Here is a 19354-nt window from a genome sequence, read left to right on the forward strand (position 1 = left end):
TGGTTAAGATCTAACGTGATATAAAAATGGGCATATACTTTTCATTTCGGCCAGACAAAAGTGCCCGTTATACACATCGAAAATCCTTACGAATTTGAAAACCGGAGCACCAATCTTTAAAATCGAAATCGTAAAGTACTTCGATTAACGGAGCGTGCCCGATAGATTGATTTTGAAATTTTTTGTAGGTGTACACAGTTATACAAGGAAGTGCACGCCTAACGCTAAAATATGCTGCCGGCGGTCTGATGAAACATGCACGGAATAAGTGTTCGGTCGACTTCGGGAATGATCTTCGTGCACAATGTCTAGAAAATGACATCATGTTCCACACAATGTCATGGTCTATCAAAATCTATAGAGGTTTAGAGTTAAATACATAGCTATTTTTATAGTCATAGTCCCCTTTTTTTGAGAATATACGATAGTTTTGGTTATGGTCTAAGAGTGCGTCACCCAATTTCTATATGCCGTCCTGCATTGACCTAACGGTCTCTACCCACCCATTAATGAAGATAATGACGGCGGTATCGTAAGGATGGCAAAATAGGGATGGTATGGCACAGTACGAAGAAATGTGGTACAAATAAAGCCATATGTCGAGTTATTAAAAATCAAAGTTTTTCATATTTTTCGTATGGTGAGAATTTGTCGTCACATACCATGTCCAAGGGAGTAATAATTTGAAATAAATTGTTAAAGATTATCATACCAAAGACATTAGAATAACAGGATGCGTAACGTCTTACGATTTTTTGGCACACGGTTTTTTCGCCGTGGCTCCAGGCCCCCTCGAATTTTTGTTCGAGAGCGAGAGAGCGGAGAGCGCTACAGCGCACAGCTCTTTTCTACGCATACAGTGATAGCAGACAACTGTGTGTGTGCACACGTATCCATGCATTGTAAATTTGACAATATATGTACATATGTATGCCCTTCACCTTAGAAGTTCATAGACATTAAATCTATATTATTTTTGATCAATTGGCACCGTGCGAAAAATTCTTGTTTTGCATTGCCTTAACGTTATTATTATTTAAATATAGCTTAGAAATAGTAAAAGCCGAATCATAATGTCACAAAATAAATTTTAAAAATGACTGAATGAAATGAAATGAATGATTCAGCTTGCGACTTGTGAAAAATTAATAAGACATTGTTGAGTGCTTTCGTCTGCACTTCGTGCCTCAAGATATACTTCCAATAAACAGTTTTCATATTTTTGTTTATGTTATAAATTTGTATTTTCTACTACGTATTATTTTTATGGAATATTTATTTCTCAATATAATGTCTTCTATTTGGGAAATTTATGTTTTAAATTACAGTAGTTATACTTCCTTGGTATTTTCCTTAATTATTTAGTATATTTATTAAGTCATTTGACTTAATATGATGTATGTAAATGATCAATTTTTATTATTTAACATGCACATTAGATTCAGTTGTTCGATTTCAGTTTTTTTTTGTTATATTCCAATTTGATATTTTTAAAAAGCGCGCAATTTTGTCATATTGCTACGAAATCGGACAAAACTCCTCAAATATGTAAATTCGTTTCTTCAATCAGAATTGATTTCGGCCCGAAAATCGTTTTCTATCACAACACGCACACATATACGCGTTCTGGTCTCTTGCTTTTACTTACACAAGCAAGCAAATTCTATTTTTAGATTTCTTACACTCTCATTGTAAGCGAGCGGACAGACAGCAATTTTGGCCGTCACCAAAAAAGTGGCTGCATAGTGCCAAACCAATGTATGGCCGTTACGCATCTTGTTATTCTAGTGTCTTTTGTCAAACCAATGTATGGCCGTTACGCATTTTGTTATTCTAGTGTCTTTGATCATACCACCTGGCCATCAGTCATGGTGTGGAGGGAGGGGGTCAGATAGTAGAATTCGTCTTCCAACACTGGAAACTCTTAGTGAAAGCACCTATTAAAGACCTTGGAAGTATGAAACAGAAAGAAAAAAGCGTTTCCTACCCTATAAAGTATATATATACATATATGATCAGGATCACTAGCCGAGTCGAACTGGCTACTGCCACTCCTACACCTTTCCTATCGTTCCCATCGATATGCTGAGTATCGAGTATCTGATCTGTCGAAAAATACGGCTGATTTTGTTGCTTAATAATTATTAAACATGCATTTCTACGGAATGTATTGTAATTTTATACCTGATGTTTTGGTATTTTTTTCCAGTTCTGAAAATTTCTATCGATTTGCCAACCAACTTCTTGCCACGCCCACTTTATACCCACAAAACTCCGAAAACCACACTTTTGAACAATTTTTAAACTTTAACAAAATCTATCCGCAAATTATGAAATTTCGTGTTAGCATTTCCACTAGATGAATAGTCGGGGAACTCGAATGAGTTCCTCCTCTCTTGTTAAAGTTATAATTTTTCAAAGACCTTGAAAATACTGGAACTGTTAGACTTGCAATGTAGAGTAAGAACAAGAAATCGACTTTAAAATACCGTACACAGGCGAACAGAGATGAGATTTGACTTACCATTAAAATTCCGCTGCTAGCGCATCTTTTGCTTGATGGCCCCGTTTTTCTAAACGAAGTATATGTACATAGCTTTCTGTTTTGTTTTCAATAAAGTTTTATTTATTCGGTTCTGAAGGCTAGCCTTTATTTAAATTAAACATATATGAAGCAATTTGAAATTATATTTTTGTATGTATTATAATATTTCAATTTATGTAGGCACCGTTAAAAACAATTATAAAATAAATTTTATTTTTCCAGTGCTTTTGAAAATTTTTTGTTTTTTGTGATCAATTATTTTTATTGAGCATAGCCTTAAGATGTCTTTGATCAATAAGATTGGTGATTTTTCTTACTTGTAAGTGATTTTATATTTCTTCAAAAACTAGACTAGACTATTTTTATTTCCAGAAGTTTGATAACAACATAATGGTTCAATGTTGCCGACTGGATAACTCCACTTATTGGACTCCGCCACAGAGTTGGTGGTCAGGGATACCACCTGCTGAGCTTGTTGCGGACGAAGAGAGTGCAATTGTGATTTTAAAAATACAGGGAAGGCAACATGCTGCTGAATTTGCAAGCTGGATGATAATTCATTAGCAGCTAAGCCCTTTATAAGCGATTTGTCACTAACACATTTTGATACCGTTCGCTTGGAAAGACATCGATCTTTTTGAAGTTTGTTTCTTTTTCGTCGAGCTAAAATTTGTAAATTTCCATTTATTCCTTTTGCGTCCTGAAAAGAAAGATTTAAAAAATAATATGTTGTACACAGAAATATATCTTTGCAGTTCAACTTATCATTTTGGTAATATGTTTTTAAACGCAAGTACTTTTTACTCGTTGATGGGCTTTCTAAATAAATAAATATAAGTTTAACTAAATAAACTCCAACATAATTTCTGTTTGATAAACCTGGGACGACTACGGCATATAGCTCTCAATGGAACAGTCCAAAAAAAAAGACTAGCATTGACGGAATTTAATAAGAACTCGTTGTTTTCTCTGACAATGCAATATAATTCGGTATACACCTTTTTTGATATATAATACTCGTAGAGTAAAAGGGTATACTAGATTCGTTGATAAGTATGTAACAGTCAGAAGGAAGAGGTTCCGATTTTATAAAGTATATATATTCTTGATTAGGATCAATAGCCGAGTCGATCTGGCCCTGTCCGTTCGTATGAACGTCGAGATCCCAGGAACTATAAAAGCTAGAAGGTTGAGATTCAGCGTACAGATTTTAGAGACAAAGACGCAGCACAAGTTTGTTGACTAATGTTGCCACACCCACTCTAACGCCCAAGCTTCTCATTTCATTTCCCAATATCTATCGATATCCCAGAAAAATAATTAAATTTCGCGTTCACACTAGCTGAGTAATGGGTATCTGAGTCGGGGAACTCGACTATAGTATTCTCTCTTGTTTTGGGTTTAAATTGATCAAAGAAATAGAAATCATAGTTTTGTTGTTTTTAATCATAAGGAATTCCGAATAGATCCAATTTTTTAGAGATATATTTGTTATATTTTTTTTGAAATGATGTTATAACCACACCTAATTCTTGGTCATTTCCGCAAAAGTGTTGCCAACAAATATCATACAAATAAGAAATTGCAAAAAGTGTTTGTTTCAACCCAATTTAAAGACCTCTCGCTTATTAAAAAGCTGTTTAAAAGTAACATTTGTTTTTTTGCTGATTTCAAAGTAAGATTGTTACTTGCCTTTAAAGTGTTAGTTTCATTATCGCCGCTCGACGTTTTTGTATTGGGAGATAAATCTGAAATTTGTATTTTCTCAGCTTGGAAAAATGATAAGGAATGACTTGTGTTCTCAGTTGAGTACCGGCCGACACTTAACTCTAGTTGGTCCTCAGTGTCTGTTGTAATAATATCTACATCGACATCTTGCTCTACATCTATATTTGTACTTGTAGACGGAGAACGGCTGGGACTGTCGCTTCCGCTAATAGCGTCGTATTGTGTTTTGGGGCTGTCAGCGTGTTGAACTGTGAATTTCCCTTCATCTTCAGTTGTTTCGATGTCTACTACTTCGTCGTCATCATCATTATCATCTGCATTTCCAGTCGAACTACTTGCGAAAACAGATACTATTCTATTCTCTGAAAATACGTTTATTATAACAAAATTTCTTCTATATGAAAATTTTGCTTACTCTCCGGATTAGAATGAATTTTTCCTAAAATTGGCGAAAAAGTCTTATGACCCACTATCTGGTGGGAAGAGGCTGAAATACTATTGTGCGTTAGAACCGTTGTGGTTCTTGTAGATTGTGCTGGGTTGTTACAGTCAGTTCGTGTTGATTCATTGGATCTTGTGTACAGGGAAGTTGACACAATCGCTGTCGAAGCGACGACTGGTTTAAACGCAGAGCAATTAAGAATGGAAGGAATGTTATAATCGGACAGGTTAAGCCCGCTGTTTGGCACTCCAGAGAGCTTATGGTTCTTTATAATGCCATAAATTGAGGAATGGGACTCGTTTTTAATATTAAAAGAACAATTATCCGAAGTTCGAACTGAATTCGCATTCGGTATTGGATTGTTTGAGTCTGGTTTAACCCAGGAATCGAAGTCTAGGCTAGAGTCGCTGTTGTCGCCGCTAGGGATTTTTCTTGCGTAAGGCTGCTGATAATGTTGGTCCTTCTGCTGCCACATGTAGTCCACTACAAAGTTCCTGGAAATTGGCATTATAGAAAGATCACGTTCATTGCGAAGGGAATGCAAAGGTGATAAGACGGTTGAGCCATGTAAGTTAAAGGGAACACCGACTGTTGCAGCTGCTACCGCCGTTACTCCAACTACAGCAGCGGCTGCAGCTACTGTTCCGTAGTTGTACTGGCTGTCGATCTGCGAGCGTTGTGGGAGCGAGGACCCCGATTTCCCGTCGACTTCATTGGTATCTCTTTCGAAACTCGTTGGGGAGCCACAGGAACTGCTGCCAACTCCGGAACTTACCGCAGTGGATTGTGTTGGTGAGCCAGGACTTCGAGGGTTAATGCTGCTGCCAACAAGCCGCTTTCTTGTGCCGCCATTAAACATGGCCTTGACATCTTCCCATGCATGAATTATTTTCTCATCGTAATCATTTCCACTCAGAGACATGTGTCGACGCCAGGAATTAAAGTTCGCTGCATCAGGCTGAACGTACCTGTCATTAGTTGTTATGCGATGTGAGTGAAAAATAAATTTATTGGGCGAGAAAAACATTCCGCAATATGAACACTTAATGCACTTAGCCCTTGATGAGTTGTAACGCGAGGGTAGAAAGGATCCGCGGCAGCCCCAAGCACATTTGTGCTGGACGTTAAACGCAAAGTCGTCAGGTAGTCGTGGTGGTGTATTGTCGCCCAAGAAACTTTTGCATAGACGCTCCGCTTCCCTGCGGGTAATCATGCCACATCGTCGGGAACTCACTGGCATGGCGCCAGCTCTTCTCAATATTTCCAATTGCACGGGTGTACATTGTACACAAGTAATGCCAAGAGCAACTCTCCTGTTGTGTATCTCGTTGTAACTGAATTGTTTTAGTAATGTATTTGAAATTTGCGCCAAGCAAAGGCGCTCTTGACCTTCAATGTGCAGGGATACAATCTGCACTCCGTACAGCAAAACGGAGCTTACCTACAAATATGAAGCTTTTATTATTAAAATATTACAAAATTATACAATTTATTTTATGTTAAATATGAACAGGTAAAAAGTATACATATTCCTGATCAGGACCATTTACCCAGTCGATTTGGGCACGTCCGTCCGTTTGTCTATAAAACTATAAAAGCATAAAGTTCAGATTATGAATGGACGCCCCCATAAGACCCAAAAACCTTATTAGATTAGCGCCCCATACTTAAAAATAATTTTATTTTTAAGTTTAGAAGTAAGTTTTTAAGGGAAGGATGTACACAAAATGTAAGGTCATATTACCTTAAGTGTAAGCCATGCATTTTTGTATGTTGACGGTGCGATGAAAGGGAAATCTGAAGTGCTAGGAAGTTTAATTTGAAATGAAATCATTGAAGTCGTTTTCAACGAAAATATGAAAAATTCCATAATTCGTTATTTATGGTATTGGGGCAAAACACTTTTTAAAACCAAAGATTGAAAATTAGTTTTTATCTACATTCTACACAAGTCTGTAACTGTAGGAGTTCAGGGATATTGCTCTATCGATCTTAACTATTAATATATGTAATATATAAATATTAATTATTTATTTTTTAGGGTTTTTTTTAATGTTGGAAAACCAAAATATCTTATACAGAGGTATTTTGCATTATTTGAGTAGTCCATGACACTCAAATACCGCTTGGTCAAGACCATACAAAGTAATTTGGTGAATAAGCTTGCTGTTATACACTAGATTCATTGGCTAGTATGTAACAGATAGAAGAAAGCATTTCCGACCATCCATTCTTAATTAAGCTCAATATTTTCAATATTTTTAATATTTTCATATTTTCATATTTTTTTATGTCTTTTAAATTTTTCATCGATTTCCCAAAAAAGCTCACAACCAGACGAAAACTGCAACGCCCTCACTTGAAAAATTTATTTATTTATTTATATTTTTAATTTATTTTAATTTTTTATTGCCTATTTCTATCGATTTTCAAAAAATAAAGAAAATTCTTTCTTGTAATCCCACCAGCTAAATAACAGGTATCTGATTGTCGGGAAACACGACTATAGCGTTCTCTTTTAGTGCCCGTTATTTTTTCATTTATTAACAAAATTCAACAGGGAATTCTTACTAAATATGTTGATGCTTAAACTACTATGGAAAAATCCAAGAAAAATTAAAATAATAAAATTTTTTCCTTTTGTCCATAGTTAGACAACATACGGTTAAATAGCATAGAAGTAATTGTAAAGTAAAATGCATTTTTAACGACATATAGTAAAGGTCTACAACCCCAGGTGTTTATAAGTCATCGGCGTAGGAAATATATATATTAACAGGTGATTTCCCATCAATCTAAAACTCTTTACCTTGATCTGTTTAACAGAAAACTTAATAAACACGTAACATGTAATAAATCCCTGACCAGTGCCCAAGTGTTGGCAAATCAAATATTGGATCATGTCATAGCAAATTTGGATATCTCTGCCAAACTCAAATTAAAGTCTTATGGTATCAATTTCCACAACTTCCAGATATTCGCTGAAAGATAAAAAGAAGAAAGCTATTCTAACCATTTAAAGTATATAAATTATAATCCAAGATCTCTGGCCGAGTCGATCTGGACATGTCCGTCTGTTTTTTCGTCTATGTATAACCACTGAGGAGATCTCGGAAACTCTAAACATTAAAAAGGTTAGATAAGCAAACGCATTCGAAAGACGGATTGGAAGTTGGTTTCAGCAGGTAGACATGCCCACTTTAACTCCTAGTTAAACCACAAAATCTTAGAAGGGCCCCAAGACGAACAGAAAGTAGTTTCAGTTATTGGGTTAGGAAGGATGATGAAATATTCATCATACAATCATATACACTAGCTGCAGCAGGCGTGAACTGGGCCCTGGATAGCACATCGGAAATGTTAAAATGTTTTTACTGGAGTATTATTGTGAGAGTCCATACTTGCCTCACATTGGTCCTCACATTTCAGCATCAAAGGCCAGGACGGTATATGCAAGATTTCCAAGTTGATTTGCTAAAGTTAGTGTCCTAAACCTTTGGGAGGATATACAAAATATTTAAGCGTAGGAAAAAAGGATAACACTTTGTCTAGAATGTGGTTGTTTACAGCACGGGAAGTTAACACATCCGATACTTATCATGTTACAAAAACAAAATAAAGTACAATCAGATATCCGTACCTATCACACTGGGAGTACTATTGGGAAATAAATACATTTATTTTTAAAGTGTGCGTGATAGTTTTAAGCGGTTTATAGGCGTGACAATTTTCGTGATGCGTACTTAGTTTTGTTTCCCACTCCCACCATTGAAGCGGACCAGATACATTAATTACATCGCGACATACTGACTCATCTAGTGTCCATTAAACATAATATAAAGGGTTTAGTTCTATATTTGAGTTGCTAATTTAATCAATAAATGGATAATTTTTGAATACATTTCTTGATTTGTACGTATAAATTTAAAACAGGATTACTTTTAGTTATCGTAGATACTCGCCTAGTGGTAAAGACTATATTCTGGGACTAGATATTTTTCGATGAATCTATTACATACCTTTACTCAACGAGTATTAAGCTACTGTGTTTAGACAAAGGCAGCATTAGTAATATCCCATTTTCTACGCTAAAAAATCGTCACTATTGAAAAGAATGTGGGATTCCCATTCATTTTTCAGCTACTCCCTCGAAAGTTTATAAATTTAAAAAAAAAACATTTGCGGACCGTTGGATCGATCAAGGGGCAAAAATAATAGGTAGAGAAATTTCTGTGGAAATTCCTAATACTCTACATAGGGATATGACGATCCACGGTAGCCCTTTAGTTTTATTTATGTGTAAAGCTCGGATGTTTGAGCTTAGTTGATGTATACCCAACCATTACTACCACGTTTCAAGTTAATTTTTTTTTGCGATTCCTGAAATAGCAAAGGGACAAATACTTCATTTTTTCTTCTACCATTCAATGCATTACTCCTAATTATCTAACTATAGGGTTTCACTTTTCAGTATCAGACAATTTTTTAATTTTAATTCGTGTAGTCATAACAACAGGCGTGAGCTTTAATAGTACATAACAATCAATAGTAATAACAAAGGCTTATATATGTGCATATACACTAGTGGGCATAAGTATTTTGACACCATTAGCTTGCAACTGCCGGGCTATGCTTTTCATAGTACAGTCAAATAAATAAGTAAACTATTGATGATAAAACAAAGAGTGCAATTACAGTTACACGCGAGAGGTATGTTTTGCTTTTTACCTTTTCAATTTTCCTTCTGCTGATAAGAAAGCTAGACAGACAACGATTTGGGCGGTGACAAAAGTATTTAGACATCACATTTAATTAGTTCGCATTGATCTGTTGTTCGATGAATATCAAATTTTTGACTTTTTTAGATCATTTGAACATTTGTTCTTGATAACGTGTTACTACGTACTTTTATTTCATTCATAAATTTGTTAAACATGGGGAAAACAAAGGAACTGAGCGAATTTATAAAAAATGAAATAATAATTAAGTATAATTCTGGTATTTCGGTACAAAATATCATTGATTTATACAAAATTCCACGGGCAACGGTGTATTACCAAATAAATAAATATAAAAAAACACACACAACCAAAAAACGTTGCGCGTAGTGGCCGACCACGTAAAACAACTCAAAAGGAGTTGGGTATATGTACGGATGTTTAAGCAGAATGTTCTACAAACTCCCCGATCGGTTGCCAAAGAACTAAAAGAAGGAGCAGAAATCGATATCAGTGAAAGAACGGTTCGCAGACGTCTTAAGGAAGCCGATTTTGGAACATATGTTAGCAAAGTTATACCACTAATCACTCCACGAAATAAGTTAAAGCGCCTCGACTTTGCCAAAAAATATGTTGGCCAGCCTGCATCATTCTGGAAAAATGTTTTGTGGAGCGATGAAAGCTCTTTTGAGTTTCACTGCTCAAAAAAATAAATTTTTGTTAGATTACTGAAACAATATCGGAAAAAAGTGGCACCAGTATGTCAGAGAGTAAATCATTCAGGAGGGTCTGTTATGTTTTGGGGATGCGTAGCCTTCACTGGCTTGGGAGATTTGGTTCCTGTTGATGGAACCATGAATCAAGGAAAATATTTAGATGTCCTTAATAATCATGCATTCCCCCCTGGTGATAAATTGATTGGAGAGTCCTTCATACTCCAGCAGGATAATGCTCCCTGTCATAAGGCCAAACTGATTACGAAGTTACTGAAAGATGTTGGCGTAACACAAAGTCCAGACCTCAACATAATGGAAAACCTCTGGTCATATTTTAAAAAAAAAGGAGTGCAAACTTATCTAGAAGTCGCGAAGAAACGATTTTGGAAATTCAAACCTTATGGAAGGATATTTCAATAGATTATATCCACAGCTTGGTACAGTCTGTACCAAAACGTCTGCAAAAGGTGATAGACGCTAAGGGAGGGTATATTTTTTATTAATTTGTCATAATTTTGTAGTTGACTTTTTTTTTTTCAATTTATAACATTTAAATAATTTGTCCAAATACTTATGCCATTCAATCATTGTATACAATCAATATCCCAAGCGGGAGATCTCGCTCCTGAAATAATGTAAACATCAGGGCAGTATAAGAAAGATTTTTGTCTCTAGCTGAGATCAAAAGAATAAAGACGTGAAAACTATTTCTCCGATAATTTTTTATTTCTCATCATGGTCCTTAGTTAACTAACTGGACATTAGTTCGACTTAATAAAAAAATATAATAACTATTTCCCTATATGTATATTTTTTATATACAAAAATAATAATAAATAATAAAATATATATATATGTTCATCGAACAATACGCAAATATAAAATTAAATCAATACAACATTAATCATAATCATGTGAGTAAAATCTAAATAGAAAAGGATTTTTAAAAATTCAATGAAACTTTTAATTAGGCTTAGCTAATTTTAATAATTATTTTATTGTTTTAATCGTTGATTTAATTATTTTCTCTTTACTGATTTATTTATAAGCATAATTATTCATTGTAATAATCAATTTTTTTTTTAAATAATAGAACTGTGAGCGGGCTAGTCATATGGCTCTAAAACTGTATGCAGTATGAAATAGTGTTTTTGATTTTTCTTGATTTAATTCTTATTTTACTTTCAACTGTTTTTGTCTGCATACGCAGTCTTTAATTTTTTCTGTGTTTTTTTTTTGTTACCCCGCCTATGTAAAAAGAATAAATAAACTCAGAATAGATACATACATACATCTAGTATGTACGCAAGATCTTCTCTGGTGTGATCTTGAGTAAATTTTTCTAAGGATATTTCAATAGTTTTTAAATTATGTCTTTTTTATGTTGTAGTTTTGTTTCACTAATAAATTTTATGTCCTTTTATTAAATTTTTCCGTTGCTTGTTTTAATTTTTTTTTCTGATAGTCGAGGAACTCGAATATAGCATTCTTTCTTGTTGTAAAAGTGAAATCAAGAGAGTAAAGTCATAACGTAGACTTTATTTCATAACGTAGACTTTACTCTCTTGATTTCACTTTTACAACAAGAAAGAATGCTATATTCGAGTTCCTCGACTATCAGATACCCGTTACTCAAAAGTGTGGGCGAGACCGTTTTGGCGCCTTTAGGGCGTTAGAGTGGCCGTGACAAAAAGTTATTTGCGAAATCGATAAACATTTAAGCGACTAATAAAATTATGAATAAATGTCCAATTTTTCAAAATTGTGGGCGCGGCAGGTTTGGGCGGTTTTGGGGTGTTAGAGTGGGAGTGGCAGAAAGTTTTTTGACAAATCGATAGAATCGGAAGCCCTTCTTTCTGCCTGTTACATACTTTTCAATGAATCTAGTATAAATATGAACACTGTAGGCCTAAAAATGTTGTGCGGTTTTTGGGCGTTCTAGTGGGCCATATTTTCTGTCATATCAGAATTATAGAATAGAATTTAATCTGATTTCAATATTTTTTTAATGCCAAGCAAAATGAGAATAAGAGGAAATTAATAACCTAAACAAATTTATTTTTTTTGTTAACCCTGCTGAAGTTAACTGTATCCTACATTTGTTTTTCAAGAAAACGCATAAGACTTTCTGCCAAGTGTCTATTTTTGGACGAATTTTCTTAAGGATTCTTATACAGTTTGGCCCAATATCGCCCACCATAGGAAAAAGCATGGAAGTATTTATATACAATTTAAATATATTTTCTGGGAGTTCGCTAAGACGTTCATAGAGGAATTAAGCTTTCGTTTCAGGGTTCGTTTTTTAAAGGTTTCAAATCGAAAATAAAACTTTTAGAAAAGAAATAAAAGCGGGAATAAAACACTAACAAAGTTATTTTGAATACGATGAATATTAGGGTACGTACGTGATTTGACCTTTGAGACGTTTGGCAGTTTTCCATCCTATCAAAGTGAGCCACAGATATAGAAGCCATTTTAAAATTTTCATTTAAATCCATTTAAAAAGCTGCTGAAAATATTTTCAATTAACATATGTTGTTAACATTTTAACAGCCATAGGCGATCTTAGCCTGATCATCAAGAGTAATGCCTAAATTTAAAGAAAAGCTTATTAAAAATCAGTAATAATAATAGAAGTACAGAAAATTAGGTTTATTTTTATTTAAAATACAAGTTTTTCCTCTTTATCGAATTAGTAATGAATCACATAACAGCCAAAGATTTTATATTTATGTAATATGTACCGTAAAATAATAAATTTAGATAATTGCATCACGAGCACAAAGAGTGTGAATATACTCATAGCCGAATAAAAAAACTTACTTAGATAATATTGTTATATTAAGTCTATTTATTGATTGCCTTTACCTTTACATAAACTGTTCTAAAACTCTCTATAAAATTATCGCACTTTACGACAATATTACAGTGTTATTGTTACTTAGATAAAGATATATTAATCAATAAAATACAAACCACTTTAAGACATCCGTTACACAGCTGGTGGAAGTGCTCGGTAGAAATATTATATTTTTCTGGAATATCAACAGAAATTGGGGGAAAAATAAAAAAATAATACAAAAAAACCTTTTTTGAAAAAAAATCGAAACATATTTTATAGTGTGGGCGTTCAAGTTTTTGTGTGCGTTAAGCGGGATAAAAACGGTCGCTGAAAAAAATCTGCATGCTTAATCCCTACTTTCTAGCTTTTATAGGTACTGAGATATCTACGATTATAAGGACGGGCAGACAAACGCAGATGGCCAGATCAACTTTAAAAAAATGTATAGCGGACCTGATGAAATAATCTTTTAAATGTTACATATTTTTTAACGAATCCAATATACACTTTTACTCTACGAGTAACAGGTATAATAAAAGAAATCGAACCGTTTTTTAAAAGAGTGGTTGTTACAGTCTTGGACGGTTTCTCTCATTAAGTTCCTAAGATCAAATCGATATCGGAACCGTTTCTTTCTACATGTTACGGTGAAAAACTAAGACTAGAGCGAATAAGAACAATTTATGAGCATCGAAAATATGATTTATTTTCTATTATTTTAATTATTTTCCGACTATTCCTACAACGCCTGAATTATAAACCAGCTGAAATTAAAACCAAAATTGTGAATTGCCAAAAACGCGAATTATATCGAATTAAATTATTATCTAATACAACAAAAGTAAGTTTTTTTTTACATTTTTTCCGCTTACTTCTATGGCACCTATATGATATAGTAATCCGATCCGTCCCGTTACGACTTATAAAATACCTGCAATATAAATTAGACGGGGAAAGTTTCGTGCTGAAAACTGAGAAGCAACCGGAAGGACTTCGCTGCGTTCCAAACTGACTGAAATCAATATACCCTCAGCATGGGTAAGAGTGAAATTTTTCTAACTACATAAGTATTAACTTTTACTACAAATTTATTCGTAACGTGAAAACTCCCTTATTCAATTATAGAATGCGTGAGAATAGCATAATTGAAAAGGAGCCTGTCCCTGGAGACCATTTCGTTAGAGATAATAAGGTTAGCAAAAAAGTTATAAAGTACAGATTGTTAAGCTTAATGCCTTTGTTACTACATGCCCACGGATAAATTGCAAACGGCAGGCGAAACAAATGATTACGGTATTCCTTAACTTCTGGAGAATCCGAGGGTTGAACGAATTACAAACCAGTGAGGTAAATAATGACAAAATTATGTTAGTATTTAGAAAAACGGCAGATTGTTAACAATCTGGCAGATGTACTCAAACTTTCGATACAAATCGAATAAGCAGGGACGAGTGCCTGAGGTTTAACGCACTGCGGGGTTGTTTGTGAGAGTAACCTTCAAATTTTATATTAACATTTTATATGTTACAAGTGAGAACGCTATAGTAAAGTCCCACGACTACCAGATACCCGTTACCCGGGAATGGGCATACAAATAAAACTAAACAATACAAATGAAATGGAAAAATGTCAACACATTTTTCAAGGGTGTGGACGGTTTTGGGTGCTAGAATGCGCGTGGCAACATCAGAAAACAAACTTATCTAGGCTCTCGAGTTTTTATAGTTCCTGAGATCTCGACGTTCATACGGACAGACCGACCGACATGCTCAGATCGACTCGGCTAGTGACCCTGATCAGGAATATTTGTATTTTATAGTGTCGGAATCGCTTCCTTCTACATGTTTGCTTGAACAAATTTTATTTTGATAATATATTTTGATTGGCTTATCGAATTTTAACAATTGACAATTGACTATTCTCACCTGCCTTCCTAATTTAACACATTTTTATCGGACAACAGCGTGCGCTTCGTCACAACGTGGACAGCCGTCCGCAGTGATATCGAACAGCAGCCGTCGGAGAAAAGGAAATAAATACAAGAAATCGCAAAAGTTTTTTTTTGTAAATATTTTTTGGTGTAAGTATAAAGACAAAATATTCAAATCTGTAAGCTTCGACATTAAAAGGTGCAAACCGCATTTGCAACGTGAATTCAATTATCCCTAATTAATTTAAGTGGTTGTTTACACCAGGGAGTGCCTCAAACTTTCACTTCAATTGATTGTCCAGGTTTCATATTTCAAATGGGAAGTGTGTTCTCGTCATCCAATTGTACGTATACGACGGCCTATTAAAATCGAAAACGATTACTTTTCGGAAGTTCCGGGGGTTGATTTCAGAAGCATATGCCTTTTGACGATACATATTCAGATACTGGGGTAGATAAAAAATGGACTAAAATACCCACTGATGAGTTGGCAATAATTCGCTTGAGTGGGTACTGTCAACAGGCAAATAATAGGTGTTCTTTTTGGGGGCGGGCAAACTTTACAACACAGATTGCCGCTGCTGGTACCGGTGCCCGTGATGGCCTTTTGTTTACACGTAAAACATCATGCATATTTAATTGGGTTAAATTGCTAGACGATTAACATTTGAAAATGAAATGTGCGGATAATTGAGTTTACCTTGACTAATTATTTTGCTTTTGATACAAACGGCTTGTATCCGTGGAAACAGTGAATATATATATACTGATATTTTAAATCAGTAACTCGCAAGTGATCTCAATCGATAAGTTTTCGCTATCGCTTTAATGTGGGAACATATGTACATTGTATATTCTATAATGAAAGTAAAGAACATAAAAAATCAAACTTCGTATATTTGTGGCAATCGTTCGAAGAAATGTTCAATTTTAAGACTTTTGATATGCCCTTTGAAATCACTTCCCTAGTGTTTAGAAATGTGTAGTATTTACACGAATCAGGTGAAACATATCTCTTCTAAACCGATGACTAAAACATACAAATAGCGTCCACCAGGATGATTACTAGCCGAGAGTACTATTAATGCGAGTTGTTTTGTTTATTCCACTTTAAGATTCCTGTAGTGGTATAAAGTAAGTGCCGGCCCTTCTCCATCTGTAAGTAAGTGTTACAATTTTTGGCATCGGGTGAGTATGTAAGTATGTACATAAATGCATGTGCTTCACACTTGCGACTATGTACATAGGTGCACATGTACATATATTAACAATAAGCTTTGAGTGGAATATTCACCTAATATAATTTATGTGTATGCATTGGTTTTTTCTTGAATGTTCGACATATTCACAAATTTGCTTTACACATTTGCTTAAAGAAATTAAGTAAATAAATAAATTATTAATAAATTAGTGTAATATTTCAAGAAGACCGATGTCCATCAGAGGTTTGATAAGCCTCGCCAGGAGCATTGTCAAAGTCACCTGGGGATGTACCAAACAAGGTTTGTTTTAAATTAACAGTCATGCTTTTTTCTTTTTAGTTAAATTATTGATTAAATAACTATAAAAAGAATGTTGTTGTTCCCAAAAGCGAGATTGGCTCTCCTTTATACTGAGATCGGATCTTCTCTAAGCCGAGATCGGTTCTTCTCGATACCGACTTCTTCTGGACATCGAGAAGACATTCTCATTTCGATAGCTATTTGCACACTGAAAATGTTTCGATCTCGATATGCGTATGCTGAGTACGATTTCATCTTGTCCAAATTTTAGATCGAAATGAGTATATGAGTAACGGCAATAGCAATATTTCGTCACCCGTTGTTTAAAAACAATACAAGAAATAAAAAACTCAGCAAAAAAATACGTTTTTATCACGAATTTTTTTTAATGCTGTAGAGCCCTTGTAATTCCCTAACATCGCAGGTTTAAAAGTTTAAGCAACATTAAACAGCCCCTTTGCAAATATGAAAGAACTAACCCTTTTTATAACAAAAAAATATTTCGTCATATAAATTATAAAAATTGTTTAGAAGTGTGGTCGTGAAAATTTTGGGAGTTTTGTAGGTCAAAGGAGGGGCGTGGCCACAGTGTTTTTGGTATACCGATAAAAATACGCAAGACTAACTCACACTTGTACATATAGTTTGTGAATTGTCGAATATTTATTTTACTTATAAATCTCAAAATTGTGTAAACTTGGAATTTGTTTTTTCTTTTCTTGTATAATTAATATTTTTAATTTCTTTTTTGACTTAAAAATAAATATTGTTTAATTATATTTTATAAAAAATTGCGTTTAATTAAGCAAAGAACCCTTAATTTTTACCTTTAAAATCAAAAATTCAACCTATTTCACAGTGTGTAAAAAGTTTTTTGACAAACTGTACATACTGTCAGTATCGAAGGAACGCGGTGTCATTTGGTGACTATCCAGGTGAGTACAACCCCAAGGTGCACGGGCCCTAAGACCCCGCTCGCTTCTACGGTAAAGCCTGGCTGGGACGCCGCAACAAGACGCCCAACGCTGTGGCCGGAGCCGTGAACCGTGCATGCTGGCGCTGGCAGTACAACTACGTGTTCCCGAAGCGCGCCGTGATCGCTCCCTTCTTCCAGCTGACCGTCGCCAGCATGACGTTCTTCTGTCTGATTAACTACACCAAGTTGAAGCACCACAGGAACTACAATACCACTAAGGGTCGCTGCCCAGTGGTCCTGCATCTACAACAGATTCTACACTTTCCACAAGACGTGCCAGAGGCGGGCAGCACTAAACTATATCTATTTGGCTTTTGTGTTTTGAAAACTGCTAAAGTGAATAAAATGGCTGTGAATATCCATGCTGCCATAGACTCAGAAAATTCGCAAGACAAACAATAAAACAAAGAAAAATCTAAAAAAATTCAAAAGTGTTTGCGTCGCAAACGCGTCTAACGCTTTAGGGCGTTATTGTGGGCGTGGCAACAGGTTTTTTGGCAAATGAATAGAAATACACAAGACTCCTAAAATTACGAAAAAAAATTTCAAAAGCGTGGGCGTGGCATTTTGGGCGGTTTTAAAGTGTGGGAGTAGCAGTTTTGTGTGTGTCGATGTGTCTATGTCTCTGGAAGCTGCATCCTCAATCTCAACATTCTAGCTTTTACAGTTCCTGAGCTCGAGACATTCATACGGACAGACGGACAGGGTCAGATCGACCCGACTCGATCCTGCTTAATATATGGTCGGAAACACTTCCTTTCATACTTTTAACCGAATCTAATATACCCTTTTATCCTACGACTAACGGGTACAAAAATATAAGAATAAATAAAACAATATATATTTTTTTAAATATCACTTTAAACCGATAAGCTCGATTACGTTTTATTTTGAGTTTAGTATACAATTTATAGAACATTTTAGCCAGATAGTATTCAATGTTCTGAAGGAGTATACAACTTACCGATTTACCGTATACAATTTACCGAAGAGTACAATTTACACTTGTTTATGCTATATGGAATATATACGCATTGGTATAGACTTTTTACGACATTTTGCACTGTTTTAAGCGATTGTAAGTATTGATTTTTCGAACTAATGATTTTATTTTCGAAATTTAAAATAACGTTTTGTTGCAGACAGACAGAGAAACCAACCAAAATGTTTATTTCGTCACTATGTGGCCTTATGTCCACATTAAAATTTAAATATTTAGGAAATCCTTAATGATGTGGGGTCAGACGAACTTTTTGTTTTATGAACATTTGTGCGCGTATTTTCTATATTTGTTAGATAAATTTGTTAACACTTGTTGACTTACGTTCAAGTTCCGTTTAGATTCATTTCGCCTTATTAACACAGTTTTTTTTGTGAAGTTTCTTAAATTGTGTGTATTATTTTTGTTTGTTTTAAGATTTCGGTCCACTTTTATAATATATTTGGAACGTATATTTTATATACGTAATATTTCTCATTATTGAAGTTACATCTTATAGTTTGATAAAAGAAAGTATACTCGATTTTAGTTAAAAAATTTAACACAGTAGTTACTTTCTTTGAGGACTAGATTATTCCAACACGAAATAGGTGCGAAAACTGAATATGAAACACCATATTCGTTGGTATTGACATCGTTTAAAGAAAAGCAGCAGGAGTGGGAAACCGATACCGATACCAGATTGTAAAAGTCTAAGAACAAAATAATCCTGCTTATAGCCAATAAGAGACCGAAAGCAAATGATACACCACAGAAGAAGATATATATATATACATACTAGAAAAAATGAGCCAATAAGAATCAACTATCCTAATTTCCAGGGCGTTTCCAAAAGTACGCGCCTGCGCTCTTCTAAATATAATAGTTTGTGGTATCAACCCTGTTTTTGTACAGGTATGTAGCGACAATTGAAATGTTAAATGTTGCTTTCTATTCAATTAACTTCACCAACGAA

The 19354-nt window shown here is 34.6% G+C and overlaps 1 protein-coding gene, 1 long non-coding RNA gene and 1 other non-coding gene across 10 annotated transcripts, besides 12 other annotated features; 2 read left to right on the plus strand and 1 right to left on the minus strand.

The window, feature by feature from the left end:
* The first annotated feature begins 191 nt into the window (after nt 1-191).
* asRNA:CR44030 (antisense RNA:CR44030) lies at nt 192-3209 on the plus strand. 3 transcript variants are annotated; one of them, NR_123752.1, is made up of 3 exons: nt 192-555; nt 2768-2864; nt 2918-3209. The 3 variants fall into 3 exon arrangements; NR_073621.1 differs by having other exon boundaries at nt 2921-3209; NR_073622.1 differs by lacking the exon at nt 2768-2864 and having other exon boundaries at nt 192-363; nt 2921-3209.
* Nucleotides 713-1845: a mobile genetic element.
* On the minus strand, nt 2858-19006 carry fuss (fussel). Of its 3 annotated transcripts, NM_001272150.2 has the most exons (8): nt 16404-16552; nt 16216-16290; nt 15622-16077; nt 13126-13184; nt 12555-12655; nt 4689-6156; nt 4238-4635; nt 2858-3245 (listed from the first exon to the last, which is right to left on the minus strand). In NM_001272150.2, exons 5-8 carry the CDS (start codon nt 12645-12647, stop codon nt 2892-2894), a joined length of 2313 nt encoding a protein of 770 aa, NP_001259079.1. In that variant the 5' UTR covers nt 12648-12655; nt 13126-13184; nt 15622-16077; nt 16216-16290; nt 16404-16552; the 3' UTR covers nt 2858-2891. The 3 variants fall into 3 exon arrangements, with proteins under 3 accessions (NP_001259079.1, NP_001162829.1, NP_001162830.1); NM_001169358.2 differs by lacking the exons at nt 13126-13184; nt 15622-16077; nt 16216-16290; nt 16404-16552 and adding an exon at nt 18724-19006; NM_001169359.1 differs by lacking the exons at nt 12555-12655; nt 13126-13184; nt 15622-16077; nt 16216-16290; nt 16404-16552 and adding exons at nt 9444-9667; nt 9773-9891.
* Nucleotides 3581-3937: a mobile genetic element.
* Nucleotides 6242-7235: a mobile genetic element.
* Nucleotides 7710-7856: a mobile genetic element.
* Nucleotides 9295-10730: a mobile genetic element.
* Nucleotides 10810-10929: a mobile genetic element.
* Nucleotides 11607-11648: a mobile genetic element.
* Nucleotides 11730-12038: a mobile genetic element.
* Nucleotides 13329-13423: a mobile genetic element.
* Nucleotides 14520-14837: a mobile genetic element.
* Nucleotides 15685-17778, plus strand: lncRNA:sphinx (long non-coding RNA:sphinx). 4 transcript variants are annotated; one of them, NR_003113.2, is made up of 2 exons: nt 15685-16423; nt 17283-17778. It is a non-coding gene; the product is annotated as a long non-coding RNA:sphinx (long non-coding RNA). The 4 variants fall into 4 exon arrangements; NR_003114.2 differs by having other exon boundaries at nt 15685-16079; NR_003115.1 differs by lacking the exon at nt 17283-17778 and having other exon boundaries at nt 15685-16327.
* Nucleotides 17103-17308: a mobile genetic element.
* Nucleotides 17859-18187: a mobile genetic element.
* Nucleotides 19007-19354: the final 348 nt, after the last annotated feature.

Source organism: Drosophila melanogaster, chromosome 4 (assembly GCF_000001215.4).
Source record: "Drosophila melanogaster chromosome 4".
Lineage (NCBI taxonomy): Eukaryota > Metazoa > Arthropoda > Insecta > Diptera > Drosophilidae > Drosophila > Drosophila melanogaster.

What these genes read in the sequence shown, in the direction of transcription:
- fuss (NM_001169358.2), bottom strand. Translation starts at nt 12,647, where the DNA reads ATGGATTTAAATGAAAATTTTAAAATGGCTTCTATATCTGTGGCTCAC. An exon ending in AATTCATTCTAATCCGGAGA is followed by an intron (nt 4,636 to 4,688) that starts GTAAGCAAAATT and finishes ACGTATTTTCAG; the next exon opens with AGAATAGAATAGTATCTGTT. An exon ending in ATGAAACTAACACTTTAAAG is followed by an intron (nt 3,246 to 4,237) that starts GCAAGTAACAAT and finishes CTTTCTTTTCAG; the next exon opens with GACGCAAAAGGAATAAATGG.